The sequence below is a fragment of the Podarcis tiliguerta genome (assembly GCF_965153285.1).
Source record: "Podarcis tiliguerta genome assembly, chromosome: 10".
NCBI classification, from domain to species: Eukaryota; Metazoa; Chordata; class Lepidosauria; order Squamata; family Lacertidae; genus Podarcis; species Podarcis tiliguerta.
In genome coordinates, this window is record NC_139543.1 from 65,326,213 (window position 1) to 65,345,817 (window position 19,605).

General features: G+C 47.4%; 1 protein-coding gene across 1 annotated transcript in view; it reads right to left on the minus strand.

Annotated features, from left to right (window-relative positions):
* Positions 1 to 19,605, minus strand: part of LOC310658849 (store-operated calcium entry regulator STIMATE-like) — a gene marked incomplete at its 5' end in the record, with an annotated part of 43,247 nt that overhangs the window by 13,857 nt on the left and 9,785 nt on the right. The window contains one exon of the mRNA XM_083401218.1: positions 17,066 to 17,187. Within this exon, the coding sequence (XP_083257344.1) occupies positions 17,066 to 17,187 (122 nt within the window). The remainder of the gene's footprint in view (positions 1 to 17,065; positions 17,188 to 19,605) is intronic.

The following is a 19,605-nucleotide window of genomic DNA, read 5'->3' on the forward strand; positions in this document are numbered from 1 at the left end:
AATCCCCACTCAGTCCACTGGGTGCAATTGGGCCCAGACACTTACTCTCTCTTTATTTATTTTTTAAAAAAATATTAGAAGTTTAAAGGTTACACAAAAAAGAAAAAAGAAGAGAAAAGAGAAAAAAGGAATAAAAAATTACATAAAAAGAAAGCAAAAAAAAAAACAACACCCCACAATACATCAAAACACAAAAAAAACACAAAAACAATTAAAAACACATCCAATATTTATCCTTATCTTTCATTAACTTATTTCCTCAACCTCCTCACACCTCCCATTTTTGTATTCCAGTTATTAATTGTGTCAACAAATCCTTTCCGTCTTTCACTGCTTTCTATCATTTAGTTATCTTAATTTATTTTAACCTTATCTTACCATCAAAACCTTACAATTTATTTATACTTAACTCCTTATAATATTTCTACTAAAGTCATGTAATGTCATTCCAACATTTCCTAACATTCATTAATTTTACAATATTTCTCTAAATAGATTTTTAATCCCCCCCCCCCCAATCTTCTTCCACCGTCGCTTCTCCCTGGTCTCGGATTCTGTCAGTCCTTTCTATCAGTTCTATATAGCCCATCAACCTGGTGATCTTCTATCCGAGGCTCTTAACTCTTTTCCATGTCCCTTCTGCAAACACTTACTCTCAGTCTAACCTACCTCACAGGGCTGTTGTGAGAATAAAGTGGGGAGAACGACTATGTAAGTGTCAGGACTGGGCAGAGGAGGAATGGTGGAGACACCCCCCCCCCAGCCTGAACCATCCAGAGAAGAAGACAACAGTTCAGAATTATAACAGGGGTTTGAGAGAGGTCACAGTTCAGAGGCAGATGAGGGGGAAAGCTGGGAAATAATGGGAGGAGGAGGAGAAGGAGAAGGAGGAAGAGGAAGAGGAAGAGGAAGAGGAAGAGGAAGAGGAAGAGGAAGAGGAAGCACCAGTGGGGCGACAGCTGACGGACACAGTGTCTTTAGAAAGCATTCCAGACCACCCCCCTCTCCCAGAACCCAGCAAGCCTTGAAAGTAGGAGAGCAAAAGGCTCAAAAGCAGAGGGCACTTTTCAGCACCTGTAGAGATGGTGAATGAGGAAGTGGGAGAGACACCATGAAAATCTTAGGGAGATTCAGGGCACTTGGAGTGTCTCCTATCTTGAGGATCTGAAACACTAGAAGCTGTGAGGGTTTGCTGGCATATAACCAGCCCCCCTTAATTATGTAGAAGAGTTTGGATTTGATATCCCGCCTTTCACTCCCTTTAAGGAGTCTCAAAGCGGCTAACAATCTCCTTTCCCTTCCTCCCCCACAACAAACACTCTGTGAGGTGAATGAGGCTGAGAGACTTCAGAGAAGTGTGACTGGCCCAAGGTCACCCAGCAGCTGCATGTGGAGGAGCGGAGACGCAAACCCGGTTCCCCAGATTACGAGACTACCGCTCTTAACCACTACACCACACTGGCTCTCTGTAGGCAGGGCAAGCAAGGAGGACATTGTAAGCAGCAAGAAATGAAAATTTATTTAATGTATTGGTGTTGTTGTTGCTGCTGTTTTTTCTTTTTTTCGTTGTTAGGAGGTGATGGATATTTGTGTATCTTTATATTTTCTTTTTGCATGTGGTGTATTTAACAAAAAAAGGGGGGAAAGAAATTAGAATTTATTCAGGCATTCTGAAATGATCGTCTTATGAAGAAAAGCGGTCAACCTCATTCAAAAGAAAATCCAGATGTTCTCTTGCGGGGATAAAAAGACGGTTGCTATATTTCCAAAAGTTACGTAAGATTTAGAAGCAATCCAGTGGCTCACTGGCGTCAACCCTTTGCACAAAGAGCAAATTCTGGAGAGTCTGTGCAGTGGTGTGGAGAACAGCGCTGCGGAGACTTGGGTCCAAGTGGGTGCCGAGTTTTGTCCGAGAAGCTGTGTGCCCTCATTGTCCTATTTTGCTTTGCGAGAGAAAGAAGACAACACCCTTGTATGTTTCAGAGCACAGTGCTGGTGCTGACCTTTAAAGCCCGTAATGGCTTCTGCCCTGTCTACCTGAAGGAGCGTCTCCACCTCCATCATCCAGCCCGGACACTGAGGTCCAGCTTTGAGGACCATCTGGCAGTTCCCTTGCTGTGAGATGTGAAGCTACAGGGTACCAGGCAGACAGCCTTCTCGGTAGCAGCACCCGCTCTGTAGAATGCCCTCCCGTCAGATGTCAAGAAACTATATAAGCCTTAGAAGACATCTGAAGGCAGCCCTGTACAGTGGTACCTCGGGATGCGAATGGGATCCGTTCCAGAGCCCCGTTTGCATCCTGACTAGAACGTAAGATGTGACGGCGCGTCTGTACGTGCGCAGGTCGCATTTTGCCACTTCTGCGCATGATGCACATGACGTCATTTTGAGCATCTGCACATGCGTGAGCGGTGAAACCCAGACGTAGCGTGCCACGGAGCGCAACCCAAAAGCGCTCAACCTGAAGCACATTCAACCCTGCAATGGGGTGAGCTCCCGTTGTTCGGTCCCTGCTCCTGCTAACCTAGCAGTTTGAAAGCACGTCAAAGTGCAAGTAGATAAATAGGTACCGCTCCGGCGGGAAGATAAATGCGTGTTTCCGTGCGCTGCTCTGGTTCGCCACAAGCAGCTTAGTCATGCTGGTGACATGACCCGGAAGCTGTACGCCGGCTCCCTGGGCCAATAAGGCAAGATGAGCGCCGCAACTCCAGAGTCGTCCGCGACTGGACCTAACGGTCAGGGATCCCTTTACCTTTACCTTTTATGACTGTATAGGGAAGTTCTTAATGTTTGAGGTTTTATTATGTTTTATGTGTGACGGAAGCTGCCCAGAGTGGCTGGGGCAACCCGGTCAGATGGATGGGGTTCAAATAATATTTTTGTTATTGTATCTGGCCCTGCCCATTATCAGCAAGTGGCCCTCAGAACATTGCCCAGAAGGTTAATGTGGCCCTCAGGCTGAAAAAAGTTTCCCTGCCGCTGAATGATGTGATGACATTAACATCATTCAGGCATTGCACAAAACACAGACAGAGGCTCAAATGGTCAGGGTCATTGGCAAAAAAAACCCCTTGTCTTCCATGGCAGGGAGAGAGAACAAATGGATTGTTTCCTTTCTGCACTTGAACTCTGCTTCTCTTGAGCTCATAATCTACTCCCTGCCAGTGTGCAATGACCCTTGAAGAAGAAAAGGTTAGTTAACAGGAAAAAAAGAAAGACAGACAAACCCACAACAAAACTACAGGGGCCTTTAAACATCCCGCAGCTGCTCCAACGCCACTAAACATTTCCAGATGCAGCCTCAAGCTTGGGTGCAAATGATGTGCTGTGTAAATTTTTAAAAAACTGCATAGCTGCCCACCTGCTACTGCCAATTGGGGTGGGGATAGCACTGCAGATACAACCAAGTTCTCTCTCTGCTCGCAACCACATAAAACAAGTTTTGCACCCCTCAAAACGGTCAGTTATTCACTGCGGCATCAGCGCAAAGAACAGATGTCCCCAAAGATCTGAACACTGGAAGAGAAGGGGGGGGGGTAATGAAGATTTAGAGGCATGAAGACATCTGCAAAATATTTTCTTGCGAAAAAGAAGAGGGTTGCAAATGAAGTGTTTATGGGAGAATTTATAGGCCAGGGTCCAGAAGAAATGGGGGGAATTAGTTTGCATGCCTGAGGGAGCACCGGGCTTGTGTTTCTCCAATACCAGTCCTGCTGGCCTGCCTTCCCACTGCAGGGTACAGGTGTTTGGAGATCTAGGGCGGACCCCCAAACTGTGTGTGTGATGTGCCAGTGGGGGGTGGGTGTTATTCCAAGGCAATTGAAAATCCCACAGGACTGGAGGCCTTTGTGTTTGGCTAGGGATGGAGAATTCTGCCTGGGCTGCCTTTGTAAGCACATTGACCTAATTACGACCTCCTGGACTAATGATACCTGGGCTGGAACAAATTACCCTTTGGATTCTGCACATTTTGCAAAATAGTCAGTTGTTTTAATTTATTTTTTAAAGGACCAAAATACATCTAAAAAACACTGCATTTTAGGACAAAATGCATCAAGACCATGGGCAGGTAAACTAAGGCCTGGGGGCTGGATCCGGTCCAATCACCTTCTAAATCCAGCCCACAGACAGTCTGGGAATCAGCGTGTTTTTACATGAGTAGAATGTGTGCTTTTATTTAAAATGCATCTCTGGGTTATTTGGGGGGGCATAGGAATTAGTTTATTTTTTCCCTTCAAAATATAGTCCGGCCCCCCACAAGGTCTGAGGGACAGTGGACTGGCCCCCTGCTGAAAACATTTGCTGGCCCCTGGCCAAGACGGACAGAGAGAAAGAGCTTTTTACCACAGATATTTTGGAATAAATATGCATTCCCTTGCCCCCAAATCTTTCTTTTAAATCTTTGGTGGGTTCTTTTTCTCTTTTTTGAATTGTTTGGTTGTGTACTTTTCCGGTCTGTATTTCTGTTTTTTATTTGCATCTGTAGAGCCAATATTCTTTCATCCATCTCTTCATAAACATAAGGGCTAGAAACCTGTTTCCTGTATGTCTGTATTATATGTGGAAAGAATGAAAGCTGACATCCTCAGGAAGCTGAATTACGTTCTGCGCTTAGAAGTGCTTCTGACACTCCTAAGGAATCACAGCACATTCTACAAAACATCTCTGGTTAGTGCCAATAGTCAAAGTGTCTGTCAGGGAACTGCCATCGGAGCCAGAGGGAGAGGGAGGGCTCCAGAGGGATTCCGGAGAGCGTCCCGGGAGGGAGAGAAGCAGCACATCTTCTGGGGAAGGAAATCAGCGTAGCACCAGTGGAGAAGGGGGGCAGATGGGGGAATCGGCGAGGTGGCTCCAAGACTCCTCGCCGGGGACCAGCGGGGAGAGCACGGGTCCTCCGATGCCCACACCCTCCCTGCGCAGAAGGCTTCCGCGCAGGGAGAGTAGGCGGCGACTAGGCGCCAAAGAACTTTTATGCTGGAAGAAGTTCAAGAAACGCCCACTGACGGATTCTGCCAGCGATTGAGACAGCCACGGGCGAGTGGCTGTCCAGACAGAAAGGGTTCACTCAGGCAACCCACCCAGGTGTGGCACCGATTTACGCACGAGCAACCCCTAGAACCATTACAGTGTCTATTTGCAAAAATAGAAATATGGCACAGAAATATGGCACACTAAATAGGCAAAAACCGCCCACAAGTTATAATTCACTTGAACCTTTTCTTGGCTCCTTTTCCAAATGCAATGTCTAAAAAGGAGCATGAACAAAAGGCTTAAAAACCCAACCAACCCACATACCTTAAAACAGATACAACAACAAAAGCAGAAAGCGGTAAGACCTGAAAGAAAAATTGCTATTGATAACTGTTTTGTTATCCAAGCTGATGGAGCAACTAAAATTCACCTTAAATGACCAACCAGTTTATTATGCCACAAGTGGAAGGAAACTACAGTGGTACCTTGGGTTACATACGCTTCAGGTTACAGACGCTTCAGGTTACAGACTCCGCTAACCCAGAAATAGTGCTTCAGGTTAAGAACTTTGCTTCGGGATAAGAACAGAAATTGTGCTCCGGCAGCGCGGCAGCAGCAGGAGGCCCCATTAGCTAAAGTGGCACCTCGGGTTAAGAACAGTTTGGGGTTAAGAACGGACCTCCGGAACGAATTAAGTACTTAACCGAGGTACCACTGTAGAGTTCTGCAGAGCACATACCCTAATACTATGGTTTCCCCATGGACCACTTGAAAATTGCTGAGGGTCTTGGTGGACCCCTTCATAATTCTTCCGCTCACTGTAGCCACTGTAATGTGCCGTGCTAGATGATGCATGATTTTTAATTGTATTTTTCCAGACACACTGCAGGAAACCTGGATGACGCTCACAGGCCACAGTTTAGGAACTGCTGCCCCCAATGAACTTGCTGCCTTTAAGGCACCACAAGGTTAAAAGGTAAAAGGACCCCTGACCATTAGATCCAGTCGTGGTCGACTCTGGGGTTGCGGCCGGTGTACAGCTTCCGGGTCATGTGGCCAGCATGACTAAGCCGCTTCTGGCGAACCAGAGCAGCGCACAGAAACGCTGTTTACCTTCCCGCCGGAGCAGTACCTATTTACAGTGGTGCCTCGCAAGACGAAATTAATTCGTTCTGCGAGTTTTTTCGTCTTGCGAATTTTTCGTCTTGCGAAAATCACCAAAGTCTTCAAAAACCTCAAAAAAGGCTACCACACTGCGTGCTATAAGTTGCTCCTCGAAGTCAAGTCGCAACTGCACCTCTTCAAGCAATGCACCCTGGGTATTAACGGTTTTAAGAAAAAGGAAACAAACTTGCAAGACGTTTTCGTCTTGCGAAGCAAGCCCATAGGGAAATTCGTCTTGCGAAGCAACTCAAAAAACGAAAAACTCTTTCATCTTGCGAGTTTTTCATCTTGCGAGGCATTCGTCTTGCGAGGTACCACTGTATTTACTTGCACCTGACATGCTTTCGAACTGCTAGGTTGGCAGGAGCAGGGACTGAGCAACGGGAGCTCACCCCGTCGCGCGGATTCGAACCGCCGACCTTCTGATCGGCAAGTCCTAGGCTCTGTGGTTTAACCCACAGCGCCACCCGCGTCCCTGCCACAAGGTTACTGCATTATTATTTATCCGCTTCTACTGTAGCAGGCGATCACAGCTTCCCCTCTGGAAATTAGTAACTGAAAACATTTTGACCTGCCAGTAAAAATGCAGCCAAGGGCCTGTTGGGGGCTTCACTCAAGATTCACTTGCCCAAGCCCCCCCCCCCCCCACTCAGGAACAAAAGCGTGCATTAGCAATGACAAATTTGGAAGTTATTGAGAAAGCCGAACAGAGTTAACGGCCCCTAGACAGCAAACCATATGGGTTTTAGCCAGGTCAATCGGCAAACTGCTCCGTAGTTTCTTCTGCACTTAGCAGGAGGAGAAACTGATTCAGCAACTCATTTCCAAGCAAGGCTGTCTATATTCTATAGATACTCTCTTATTATTATTATTATTTTTTAAATGCACGGAGCGCTGCTTGAAACTGGAGTGGCTGGCCCGTGTAAAAATGCGGCCCATCCCGTTCCTTGAGTTGGGCTGCGAGGAAGCAGACTGTTTCTGGCAGAGACTGAAAAAGAAGCTGAGACGAAACCGCATGTTTTTCAAAGTCAAGAGTCCGAGCCAGCCCCCAAAATATCATCTCTCCCCCAAGGCTGCACATGCATCAAGTGGAAAGAGGGATGAGACAGAGGAAAGGCAGGGAAAGGGTTTGCTTAGCACGCAGGCCTGCCTAAGAAACAAGGGCTGCTGCTTTTAGACTTTGGAGAAATGAAATCCAATGGCATCTGTAAGAGAAATGATGGAAAAGTCACTAGACCATCTTTCCTAGTTCATCCCTGTTGTTGAGCGCCAAGGGGCCGGGCAGAGAAGAAGCAGGACGCTCCACTACCAATGGCTGTGTCCGCACTAAACCTTGGCACAACTTTTACTGAGATGGCAACAAGTGGAAGATCTCTGGGACAACGTACCGTATTTTTCGCACCATAGGGCGCACCGTACCATAGGGCGCACCCAGTTTTTAGGGGGGGAAATCAAGAAAAAAAATTTTTTCCCCCAGCCCCAAAGAGCAGCGTACAGGCTGCGCACAACCTCTCCCTGCCAGAGGGGTTGCGCGCAGCTATGGAAGAAGGCAAGGCAGCGAGCGGGATGGATCCTGCTCGCTGTTTTGGCTTCCCCTTTAGCCCCGTGCAGCCTCTCCTTGCCAGAGGGGTTGTGCGCGGCTATGGCACAAGCCTGCATTCGCTCCATAGGACGCACACACATTTCCCCTCAATTTTTGGAGGGGAAAAACTGTGTCCAATAGAGCGAAAAATACGGTAAGCGAAACACTTTTTGAGCCATTAAAGGTGTGTTTATGCAGTTTTTAAAAATTGGGAAATGACATATAATGAGTTGAAGAAAATGTTTACAATGACATTTCTTTAAAAAACCAGAAGCATTTTTGTTAGGGATTGTAGGACAAGACCTGCCACGGAAAACAAAGAATTTATTTATGCATGCAACAACAGCGGCAAGAGTCTTGACAGCACAAGGATGGAAGAATGAGGAAACCCCGACAAAAGAACAGCGGCAAGAGAAATTGACAAACTACGCAGAATTGGCTAAACTGTGAGACAAGGACAACTGTGACTTTTCACGAACTATTTAAAAAGAACAAAATGAACTGGACTCCTTGGCAGGTTTTGAATAAACATGCACAAATTTATTGATTGATAACATGGTAGACAGATAATGGAAGGACTTGTATAATTTTATATTATGCAGAGAACAATATGTGCTGAGAAATCAGAGGAGAGGAGAAATCAGAGAGGAGCTGAGGGAAGTCTTTGGGGGAGGGGAGGGAGGGTTTGAGGGGAAAGGGGGGGAATAATGAATATGATACGTTTTGATATGTTGAAAATGCTAATAAAAACATTTATTAAAATAAAATAAAATAAAATAAAGGTGTGTTTATGCAAAATACAACACAGTGGAATGGTCTCTCTCGGGAGGCTGTGGGCTCTCCATCCTTGGAGGTTTTTAAGCAGAGGTTGGATGGCCATCTGTCATGGATGCTTTAGCTGAGATTCCTGCATTGCAGGGGGTTGGACTAGATGACCCCTTAGGGTCCCTTCAGACTCTACAATTCAACACGTAATGAAATAAGAGGAGCCTGCTGGGTCGGGGCAACCAGTGACTACTCATTAGGGTAAACTGGGCACATAATAATAATAATAATAATAATAATAATAATAATAATAATAATTTATTTTATTTATACCCTGCCCATCTGGCTGGGCCTCCCCAGCCACTCTGGGCGACTTCCATCAAAATACAGTCGTACCTCAGGTTGGAGTTGCGTTACTTCCGGGTTTTGCCGCTTGCGCAGACGCTCAAAATGACGTCATGCGCATGCGCAGAAGTGGCGAATTACAACCTGCACATACACAGACACGCAGGTGCGGGTTGCGTTTGCTTCAGGATGCGAACGGGGCTCGGGAACGTATCCCGTTCGCATCCAGAGGTAGCACTGTATTAAAATACAATAATGCATCAAACATGAAAAGCTTCCGGAAGCACTGTGCCACACCAGCCTTAGACCTCTCAGCCAGCTCCCACCTTCCTGTCATCTTACTTACGACCAGTCAGGAGGGTTTTAACACAGGAAATGGCCTTATATGAAATCCGGCCACATCTAGCTCAGAATGGCCTTCACTGACTGGCAGCGGGGCAACTCTTCACAAAGGCAATTCCTAGCCCTAACTGAAAGTGCCGGGACTTGAACCCAGGACCTTGCGCCTGCAAAGCAGATGCTCTACCACTGAGCTATGGTCCTTTCCGGCAGACGGCTCTGCCTGTGGCTGGCTCTGGCGCCCCCTGCTGGTGGTCTTCCTACCATCCACAGCACAAGTACCATTGAGCACCCATTGCCACCACTGTCTGCAGCAAAGACAAGTCCCAAATCTCAGCTTCCGTCTTTCCTAGCTTGTTTCTCCACTGCCCTCTAGCACCAAAACTTCCCCTCCAGGGTGCACACGCACTTCCCAGGAGATGGTGGAATTTGACTGCCTTCTAAGGGAGCGCTGCTGCTTTTGCTATGAGCTGCACCCTGGGATTATTTTTAATCCGCCGCGATTCCAAGGCCCTGAGCAGGCAGCAGCCCCGAGACATTAGCCTGCCTGATTTACTGAGTCTTTGTGTGAAACTGTGCAAACTCACGTACAAATCGGAAGACGCACGAGCAGCTATAAAAGACAGCAAAGGCTGGAAAAAAGCCCAGAGAACAGCTACTCCTCTGCACAAAGCACAAAAGCCAATATTGAAAGGTCACTTGCATTTAAAGAGGGAGAGCTTTGCTTGACATCTTGGCAAAGGAGGCTGTGCATTGAAGATGAATGATGCCCTTGCGTCACGCGGTACAGGCAACAGAATTGAACAGGCAGGCCATTTGCCCACGATGCTTTAGCTGGACAGAGAGCGCTTCACAGAACCATAGAGTCTGAAGGGACCCGAGGGTCATCTAGTCCAACCCGCAGCAATGCGGGTATCACAGCTAAAGCATCCATGATAGATGGTCACTGGTTTTCCCCAGAAGCACTTGAAATCAAGACAACAGTCCAGATTAGGGGTCAGCAAACTTTTTCAGCAGGGGGCTGGTCCACTGTCCCTCAGACCTTGTGGGGGGCCAGACTATATTTTGAAAAAAATAAATGAATGAATTCCTATGCCCCACAAATAACCCAGAGAGGCATTTTAAATAAAAGGACACATTCTACTCATGTAAAAACACGCTGATTCCCGGACCGTCCGCGGGCCAGATTGAGAAGGCGATTGGGCCAGATCCGGGCCCCGGGACTTAGTTTGCTTACCCATGGTTCAGATAGTTCAATCCAAGTAATTTTTATATTTTTTAATACGCTTAGATCTCACCTTTCTCTCCCCCCGCCCCCAGTGTCAGGTGTGTGTGCTGGAGCCAGGCCCTGTGACCAATAGGACTTTGCAGGACTGGGGCCTTCCTAAGTTTGTTCTGGAGAGGCACAGATGAGGCCGATTGGTAACTCACAGCACCTGGTGGCAAGAGCTGGGAAGGGATATAAGGTCAGCATTTCCCTTTGGCTCTTTGCCACAGGAACACGCTTCCTTCCCTGCTGTGTTTGACTTCTTGCTTCTTGATCCTCGGACCCCTGACTTCGTGACTCCTTGCTTCTTGATCCTCAGACCCCTGACTTCGTGACTCCCTGCTTCTTGATCCTCGGACCCCTGACTTCGTGACTCCCTGCTTCTTGATCCTCGAACCCTTGACTTTGTGACTCCTTGTTCCTTGATCCTCGGACCCCTGACTTCATAACTCCCTGCTTCTTGATCCTCGGACCCCTGACTTCGTGACTCCTTGCTTCTTGATCCTCGGACCCCTGACTTCATAACTCCCTGCTTCTTGATCCTTGGACCCCTGACTTCGTGACTCCTTGTTCCTTGATCTTCGGACCCCTGACTTCGTGACTCCTTGCTTCTTGATCCTTGGACCCCTGACTTCGTGACTCCTTGTTCCTTGATCTTCGGACCCCCGACTTCGTGACTCCTTGCTTCTTGATCCTTGGACTCCTGACTTCGTGACTCCTTGTTCCTTGATCTTCGGACCCCTGACTTCATGACTCCTTGCTTCTTGATCTTCGGACCCCTGACTTCGTGACTCCTTGCTTCTTGATCCTCGGACCCCTGACTTCGTGACTCCTTGTTTCCTGACCCTCGGACTCTTGGCTTCTTGACTCCTAGCTCTCTGACCCCCTGACTCCTGGCTTCTGGACCCCTGTTCCTGCTCCCACCCCGCCATCTTGACCCCTGTCCCGACGTCCCCAGCCCGGACTTCAATCGCCCATGAACCGGGCTGTGACACCCCGCCCTGAGAGATCTTGGCAGCGTACATGTTTCTCTCTTCCAATTTAATTCCACAACAGCCCTGTGAAGTTGGCTAGTTGCCGAGATGAGGATGGAGTGGGGTTCAGATGACTGGGGGTTGAGCCTGGGACCAAAGAGCACAAGACTCTTAATTTCAGGGTTGTGGGTTCGAACCCCACGTTGGGTGAAAGATTCCTGCGTTTCAGGGGGTTGGACTAGATGACCCACGGGGTCCCTTGTGACTCAACAATTCTAAAATCTTCAGCATCGAAGTAAAACTCAGCTGAACAACACACAGCACTGTTTAGCAACCCAATATCAGGGTGAGCAGGAATATTTTTAATTTCTCCTCAATGTTAATAAGGGGGGGGGGAGAGGACATGCACCTCACCAGGGAGGACATTCAACAAGCAGAAAGCCACCACCAAGGAGGCCCTGCCGTGCCTGGAAAAAAACATTTTGATGGTCCCACACAGAGATATGTGTCCCCATCAGCCTCCGAAGGTCTGCAAACAGGTTTGCCTGCCAGTGTGAGAGCCAGTGTGGTGTAGTGGTTAAGAGCGGTAGTCTCGTAATCTGGGGAGCCGGGTTTGATTCCCCGCTCCTCCACATGCAGCTGCTGGGTGACCTTGGGCTAGTCACACTTCTCTGAAGTCTCTCAGCCCCACTCACCTCACAGAGTGTTTGTTGTGGGGGAGGAAGGGAAAGGAGAATGTGAGCCGCTTTGAGACTCCTGAAGGGGAGTGAAAGGCGGGATATCAAATCCAAACTCCTCCTCTTCTTCTTCTGCCAGCAAATTCGCGACGCTGGGTTTTTAAAAGGAGGCAGGTGTTTCCCTATCTTGATTGCTCACGCTTCAAAAATCTCCATGGAGGCTAGGGGTGGGGAGAGCAGAAGATGGGGAGGAAGAATGATTTCTTTTTGAAGCCAAACAAAAATGGTTAAGAACTCGTTTTGGCTGCTCTTCGGGGAATAGGAACTGTGATGGAAATGTTTGAACGCCGCCATGACAACAGGCCAGAATCAACACACACACACACACACGGGCCTTCGGTTCAAAATCCAGCAACCGAAACAAAATACTCATGTTTCCCACAGCCCACACACAAACCTGGTCACGGAAGATGCTTGAACAGTCTTAAGTCAACCGGGCGCCCTCTAAACTATATTTCCCTCTCTCCCACCCCCACCCCAGGCAGCTGTACTGGCTTTGCCTGGAAAAGGAGGCAAATAACTAAATATTTTTAAGTTTTGAAAAGGATCGGAAACCCTAATTTGTCCTAGCCAATGTTTTGCTCTCAGCTTCATCTTCTAGTTCCTGAGATTTTAACCAGTCGCAGTCTCACATGTTTTCAACAAGCCCACCCTGTCTTTGCAATCTTAGGGGCTAGGGGCTTGGGCTTTATTTTGTTTTTAGTGCACACTTTTAAACACTTCTTTTTAAAAAGCATTTCAAAACTGCTTGATCTTTTAAAACCACATATGTATACAAAAACAGAGCATAAAAGCAGTGTTATAGAAACCAAGGTACAGCATAAACAGTAAAAGGAGTATTATAAACACTGATTAGGGCTGGTTTTCAACATTGCGATATGTCACCAACGAAACATCGCAATATGCTGATGTAACGCTGTCAGAGCTGGCTCCAGGTCCCAGCTCACAGAGGACCAACGCTGGCCGGTAGTAATGTACAAAAGTATTTATTGAAGTACAGTTTCCATTTTCAAGCCGTAGCGCCCCAGCTCTACGTCTAGGGGTTAGACCGGCGAAGCTCCATCTGAATCTCCGCCCCCTGTACACCAGTTTAAGATTCTAGCCTTACTCCACCTCTTCCGTCTCTCCTTTCTCCTCTGGGTCCTGCTACCCCCCGGGGTCCCTTCCTTCCTGGATTCTTCTGACGCTGACGTTGACCCCCCTGACTCCTCCCGCTCTCTTCGGCGGGCTTTAGGACCTGGCTCCCTATCCGGGCTGCCAACTGCTGCACCCTCCTGTACATTTGAACTTGGCGCGCGCGCCCAGCCTTCAACCTTCCTCTCGACCGTTTCCTCGCTCTCCGATGGAGGCGTGGCCAATCCTGGCTCATGTCCTCCCGCTGGCAGTGCGCCGCCTGATCCCGATGCCTGGGACTCCTCCCCCCTACTGCACTCTGGTGTGGACGCTGGTCCTGATTTCCAACTGCTGCTCTCTGAGTCCCCTCTGGCCCCTTCTTCCTGGGGTGTCCCCCTAGGCACCCCCCTTGCCCTGACCATGGGAGCCCCTTTCTGTGAATCTTCCGATTCGCTGGAAAGACTCAGAGACCTCGGACTGCTGTCATCGCTGACATTTCCTTCGGACTCCTCCCCCTCGCTCTCTATTTCCTCCCTCTCCTGTGCCTCTGCTCCTGAACCCCTGACAAACGCGATGTCTGAAATAAGGATGGAGAAATGTAGAGCCATTGGGTGCTGTGCCGGATTTACGTATAAGATACAGAAGCTATAGCTTAGGGCCCCACTCTCTTGGGGCCCCCCAAAAAATGTAAAGGAAAAAACACCTGGATGTACATTTCCAAAATATAAGTTAAAAAACAAATAAAATAAAACCTACATACAGCAACAGTGTTTTGTGTTGTATAGGCTCCTATGATGTAAGTAATGGGCTCTGCCTGCTAGCCTGCTCCCTAAAATATTACTCATTTTGCTCATTTCTACATTCTGCATGGACTGGTTGCATGGCAACATGTGCAAATGGCTTGAGATACCTATTAAAGGTAAAGGGACCCCTGACCATTAGGTCCAATTGTGACCGACTCTGGGGTTGCAGCGCTCATCTTGCTTTACTGGCCGAGGGAGCCGGTGTACAGCTTGCGTGCCATGTGGCCAGCATGACTAAGCCGCTTCTGGCGAACCAGAGCAGCACAGGGAAACGCCGTTTACCTTCCCACTGGAGCGGTACCTATTTATCTACTTGCACTGGCGTGCTTTCAAACTGCTAGGTTGGCAGGAGCTGGTACAGAGCCACAGGAGCTCACTCCGTCGCGGAGATTCGAACCGCCGACCTTCCAATCGGCAAGTCCTAGGCTCTGTGGTTTAACCCACAGTGCCACCCGCGTCCCTATAGGTCCAGAAATTACCAGATAGCATATATTCAACACAAAAACCAGTGGCAATTTGTTGTTGACAAAGGATAGCTGGACATATAAACGGGCCCAATACCTTCAGTAGCTTAGGGCCTCATCAAACCTAAATCCGGCCCTGGTTGGATCGCTTCACAGTTTTCCCCACATTGTAATTTTTGCACAGCACACAAACACACGTCATGATTTGTGACATATTGCCAGATCAAAAATTATGAAACCGATATCACTATATGGCCTTCAAACCGGTTTCAGATGATATAATGCTATATTACCCAGCCGTAGCACAGATAAAAAAGCAGGAATTCAGAAAGAATGCCACAGATCAGGAAAGCCTGGTTAAAAAGAGATGCTTTTGCTAAGTTGCCTGAGGCGAGTGATGGTTGATGTTTCATGTAGAGAGGAAGGCAAGGCAGGGCAATGGTAGAAAATGGACTGTTTTGAGTTCACTGCCATGTGATATTTCAGCAAGGATGGTTTTGGCAAGGACTAGAACCTCCAGAATTTGAATTATGGTGCTGGAGGAGACTCTTGAGAGTCCCATGGACTGCAAGAAGATCAAACCTCTCCATTCTGTAGGAAATCAGCCCTGAGTGCTCACTGGAAGGACAGATCGTGAAGCTGAGGCTCCAATACTTTGGCCACCTCATGAGAAGAGAAGACTCCCTGGAAAAGACCCTGATGTTGGGAAAGATGGAGGGCACAAGGAGAAGGGGACGACGGAGGGCGAGATGGTTGGACAGTGTTCTCGAAGCTACCAACATGAGTTTGACCAAACTGTGGGAGGCAGTGGAAGACAGGAGTGCCTGGCGTGCTCTGGTCCAGGGGGTCACGAAGAGTCGGACACGACTAAACAACTAAACAACAAGTTGCTATGTGGTGCAAATGGCTACACGTAACACAGGTTCCCAACATGCACACTAATACAATGTAACAGAACACGGTGGGAATCAGAACTTAATCAGAAGAACTGCCAGTGCTTATTGCGAATTTGTATTAAAGATGAAATGAGGTAATGATGCATATGATTGGTGGAAATTGAAATGCTTTGTTTGAAACTTTATGAATACCACTGGCTGGACCTCCAAGCGGGGTTGCATTTTTGCGGAAGGATCCGACTGTAACCTATTGCTTTGCAATAAACAATGGACTCCTAACTCCTCACATCTCTGAGTTTTATTGGCATACACTCAGGAGATAAGTTATTTTCTGGCCCGTTCCATTAGCCAATAAGACCAGTGCCAGCTCCCCTACTAACATCCAACTAACTTACAACATGATAACGCTGATAGTCTTTACTTGGACTTTTACTTTAACCCCTGCGCAGTTGTACTCATTCTGCATGCCTGTTTTGTGGTGTTAGAATCATAGAATCATAGAATCATAGAGTTGGAAGAGACCACAAGGGCCATCGAGTCCAACCCCCTGCCAAGCAGGAACCACCATCAGAGCACTCCTGACATATGGTTGTCAAGCCTCTGCTTAAAGACCTCCAAAGAAGGAGACTCCACCACACTCCTTGGAAGCAAATTCCACTGTCAAACAGCTCTTACTGTCAGGAAGTTCTTCCTAATGTTTAGGTGGAATCTTGTTTTGATCTTTTAATTTTTGCCTGTTATAATTGCTCTCCCTGTGGTATATATGTTATAAAACAAAAATTAAACTGGGGGGTGGGTGGGTGGGTGGGTTTTGCTCTTTAAGTATCAGGACTGACAATTTATCTCACATCAGGCAAAGTGAGGTTTAAGAGCTGTCCGTGAAGTCAGATTTCGCATTTGGTAGGAACTGCTGCCACCCAGTGGAACTGTAAGGACAAGCTGCCACAAAAAAGACAATTCCAGAACAGACCAAAATTAAGTGGTGTTTTGTAATTTCAATGGTGTGTCTTTCGCAAGGGGTTGGACTAGATGATCCTTGTGGTATCCAACTCAACAATTCTATGAAAGCGGCTTCTCTGAATCTTGCCACATAATTCTGGGCAGGAAGACAACAATGTCCCTTGTTAGTGGGTCAAAACAAGTAAAGGTAAAGAAGAATAAGAGTTTGGATTTGATATCCCGCTTTATCACTACCCTAAGGAGTCTCAAAATGGCTAACAATCTTCCTTTCCCTTCCTCCCCCACAACAAACACTCTGTGAGGTGAGTGAGGCTGAGAGACTTCAAAGAAGTGTGACTAGCCCATGGTCAAGGTCAAGGTAAAAGCTCCAGTCAGAGGCACCTATGGGGTTGCGGTGCTCATCTCGCTTTCAGGCCAAGGGAGCTGGCGTTTGTCCACAGACAGCTTTCCAGGTCATGTGGCCAGCAGGACTAAACCGCTTCTGGTGCAACGGGACACTATGATGGAAGCCAGAGTGCACGGAAACACCGTTTACCTTCCCGCCACAATGGTACCTATTTATCTACTTGCACTGGTGTGCTTTCAAACTGCTAGGTTGGCAGGAGCTGGGACAGAGCAACGGGAGCTCACCCCATTGTGCGGATTCGGACCGCCAACCATCTGAAGTAGATTGGTCTCAACTTACCATACTCCCCGAAGACAAGATGCATGCATTTCCGACCCTCCACAACCCAGGACACCATTTTAACTCCGAACCAAATTAACAGCATCCCCAAAGTGGCATCCAGGATGAAATTCATCAGGTAGCTGTAATAAAAAAATACAACTGTTTTTTAGTGGTTCTTATTCTTATCTGTAAGCCGCCTTGAGTCCCAATGAAGGGGGGGGGAGTGGGGTATAGGTAAATACATAAATAAAATAAAATAAAAACCCATGTGAACACTCCAGAACACACTCAAAACTCCCACCATTTCTGCCCAAGGCTTTAATCAGGGTGCATTTGATTTAAATCAAGTCAATTTAAATCAGGATTTAAATTATTCGTCAGTAAGACTTGATTTAAATCATTTCTTTTTACAGAAATACTCATTCTTGCTGGTATCATATTAACATTGACAACCAGATGAAGGTTTCAATTTTGGGAATAATAGATTTTCAGAGTAGTTTTTACAGTTATATCAAAAATTACTGATTTGGTTATACTATTAGAAATACACAGACAGATAATTATGAAATTATTATGAGGTTTAATAAGTTAACTGTTTATATTTGGACAACTTTTCTGCTATACGTTATTGGAAGGAGAAAAATAATCATTTCCTTAATAACAATTTAAACAATTTATTTAACTAAAGCAATAACATTGTCGCATATGTATCCATGTTTGCTAACTGATGTGGTTAAACAAAACAAAAAACAAAAAAACCTAGACTGAGTTTTAGCATACATGAAAAACTTTAAACTATAATGTAACTTCAATGGAAAACTCTCTTTAGAAAAAAAAATCCTCCAAAAGCTTTTTATTTTAAAAATCCAATTTAAATTTTAAAAAAATCTGATTTAAATAAAAAATAAAATCTGATTTTTAAATTTTATTTTTTAACAAAAATAATAATTGATTTTTATCCACCCTGGCTTTAATGCATAAATCAGATTGGTACCTGGGCGGGGCTCAGGTTACAAAGTGAAACATATACTTAAGAGATATGGATGCCCAGCTAAGCACAAGCTAAACTGTTGTTCTACCAAGTGACACACACAAACTCCTGGGCCGTCCTTTCGAAAAAGCAGGTTAGCACAGCTCTTAGCATGGTGAGCATGGAACTGGGTGAGCAAACAGCACTCCTTCAAGTGGGTTGGGTCTTGAGGTCTTCTTGCGCTGGCATCTCAACATCCTTGGGAACTCAGCATCCTATTTACCCTCAGCCGTCTCCCTCGAAGGAGGCTCCTTGGCGGCAGGAGAGTGTCAGGTGTGGCTCCACACAAACACTTCCTGGTGTCTGAAGTCATGGGGATGGAACACCCCTCTGCCAACCTGCCCCACCAGGGACCCAGTTCTCCATTCCCTAGACCACTGGCCTTCTCCTCCTCCTCTGGTTCAGACACATCAAGGGCAGTGTTCGAAATTAGCCAGGCGCCAGGAGCATTTTGCATCTATCGGCCACTTGCGACTAAGTGAAGTTGCCTGGGCCACCAGGATTGTGCCTGACATCTCCACCATCTTGGGATCATTGGATCTGGACTGTTTTCACAAACTAATACCCCATCCTGCAGAATGCTATCTGTTATATTTTATCTGCACAATCGGAATGAATTTCCGGAACCAAATTGCTTTTTCTCTGCAGCCTGACTTAGGCGGAGATCACTCTCCACCGGGTGTTCCCCAGTTCCAAACATGCACTGCCCCGGAAGTTAGACCCACAGCTATGGGCTGGCTGGACGAAGAGGTGCGTTGGAGCTGGGGAACCCCCAAAGGAAGAGGGTGTCAGGTGTGCGTGTGCAGGAGCCAGGCCCTGTGACCAACAGGACTTTGCAGGACTGGGGCCTTCCTAAGTTTGTTCTCAAGAGGCAAAGCGCGGCCGCACAGATGAGGCCGATTGGTAACTCACAGCACCTGGTGGCAAGAGCTGGGAAGGGATATAAGGTCAGCATTTCCCTTTGGCTCTTTGCCACAGGAACACGCTTCCTGCCTTGCTGTGTTTGACTTCTTGCTTCTTGATCCTTGAACCTCGGCTTCGTGACTCCTTGCTTCTTGATCCTCGGACCCCTGACTTTGTGACTCCTTGCTTCCTGACCCTCGGACCCTTGGCTTCTTGACTCCTGGCTCTCTGACCCTCGGACGCTTGGCTTCCTGGCTTCCGGACCCCCATTCCTGCCCCCACCCCGCCATCTTTTCCCCGCTCCTGACATTCCCTGCCGGGACTTTGATCGCCCATGAACCGGACCGTGACAGAGGGCTCAGAGCCCAGGAAGTGGTGGTGGGGCGGCATTGAGTGGTCAGAGGAAGAAGGTGGGGATAAGGTCTCGGAAGCTGAAGAGGCAACAGGGCTTAGTGAGCAGGAAGAGTCTGTGGCAGAGAGCAGTCCAGAATCAGAGGGGGACCAAGAGGCAGAGTGGGGGCAGGTCGTTGAAGCTAGAGAGTCTCTTCCTCTTGCTGGGACCAGCTCCCTTTCTCCCCGGTCTCCCAGAAAATGAAGAGGAATGAAGAGGGTGGAGCAATGAGAA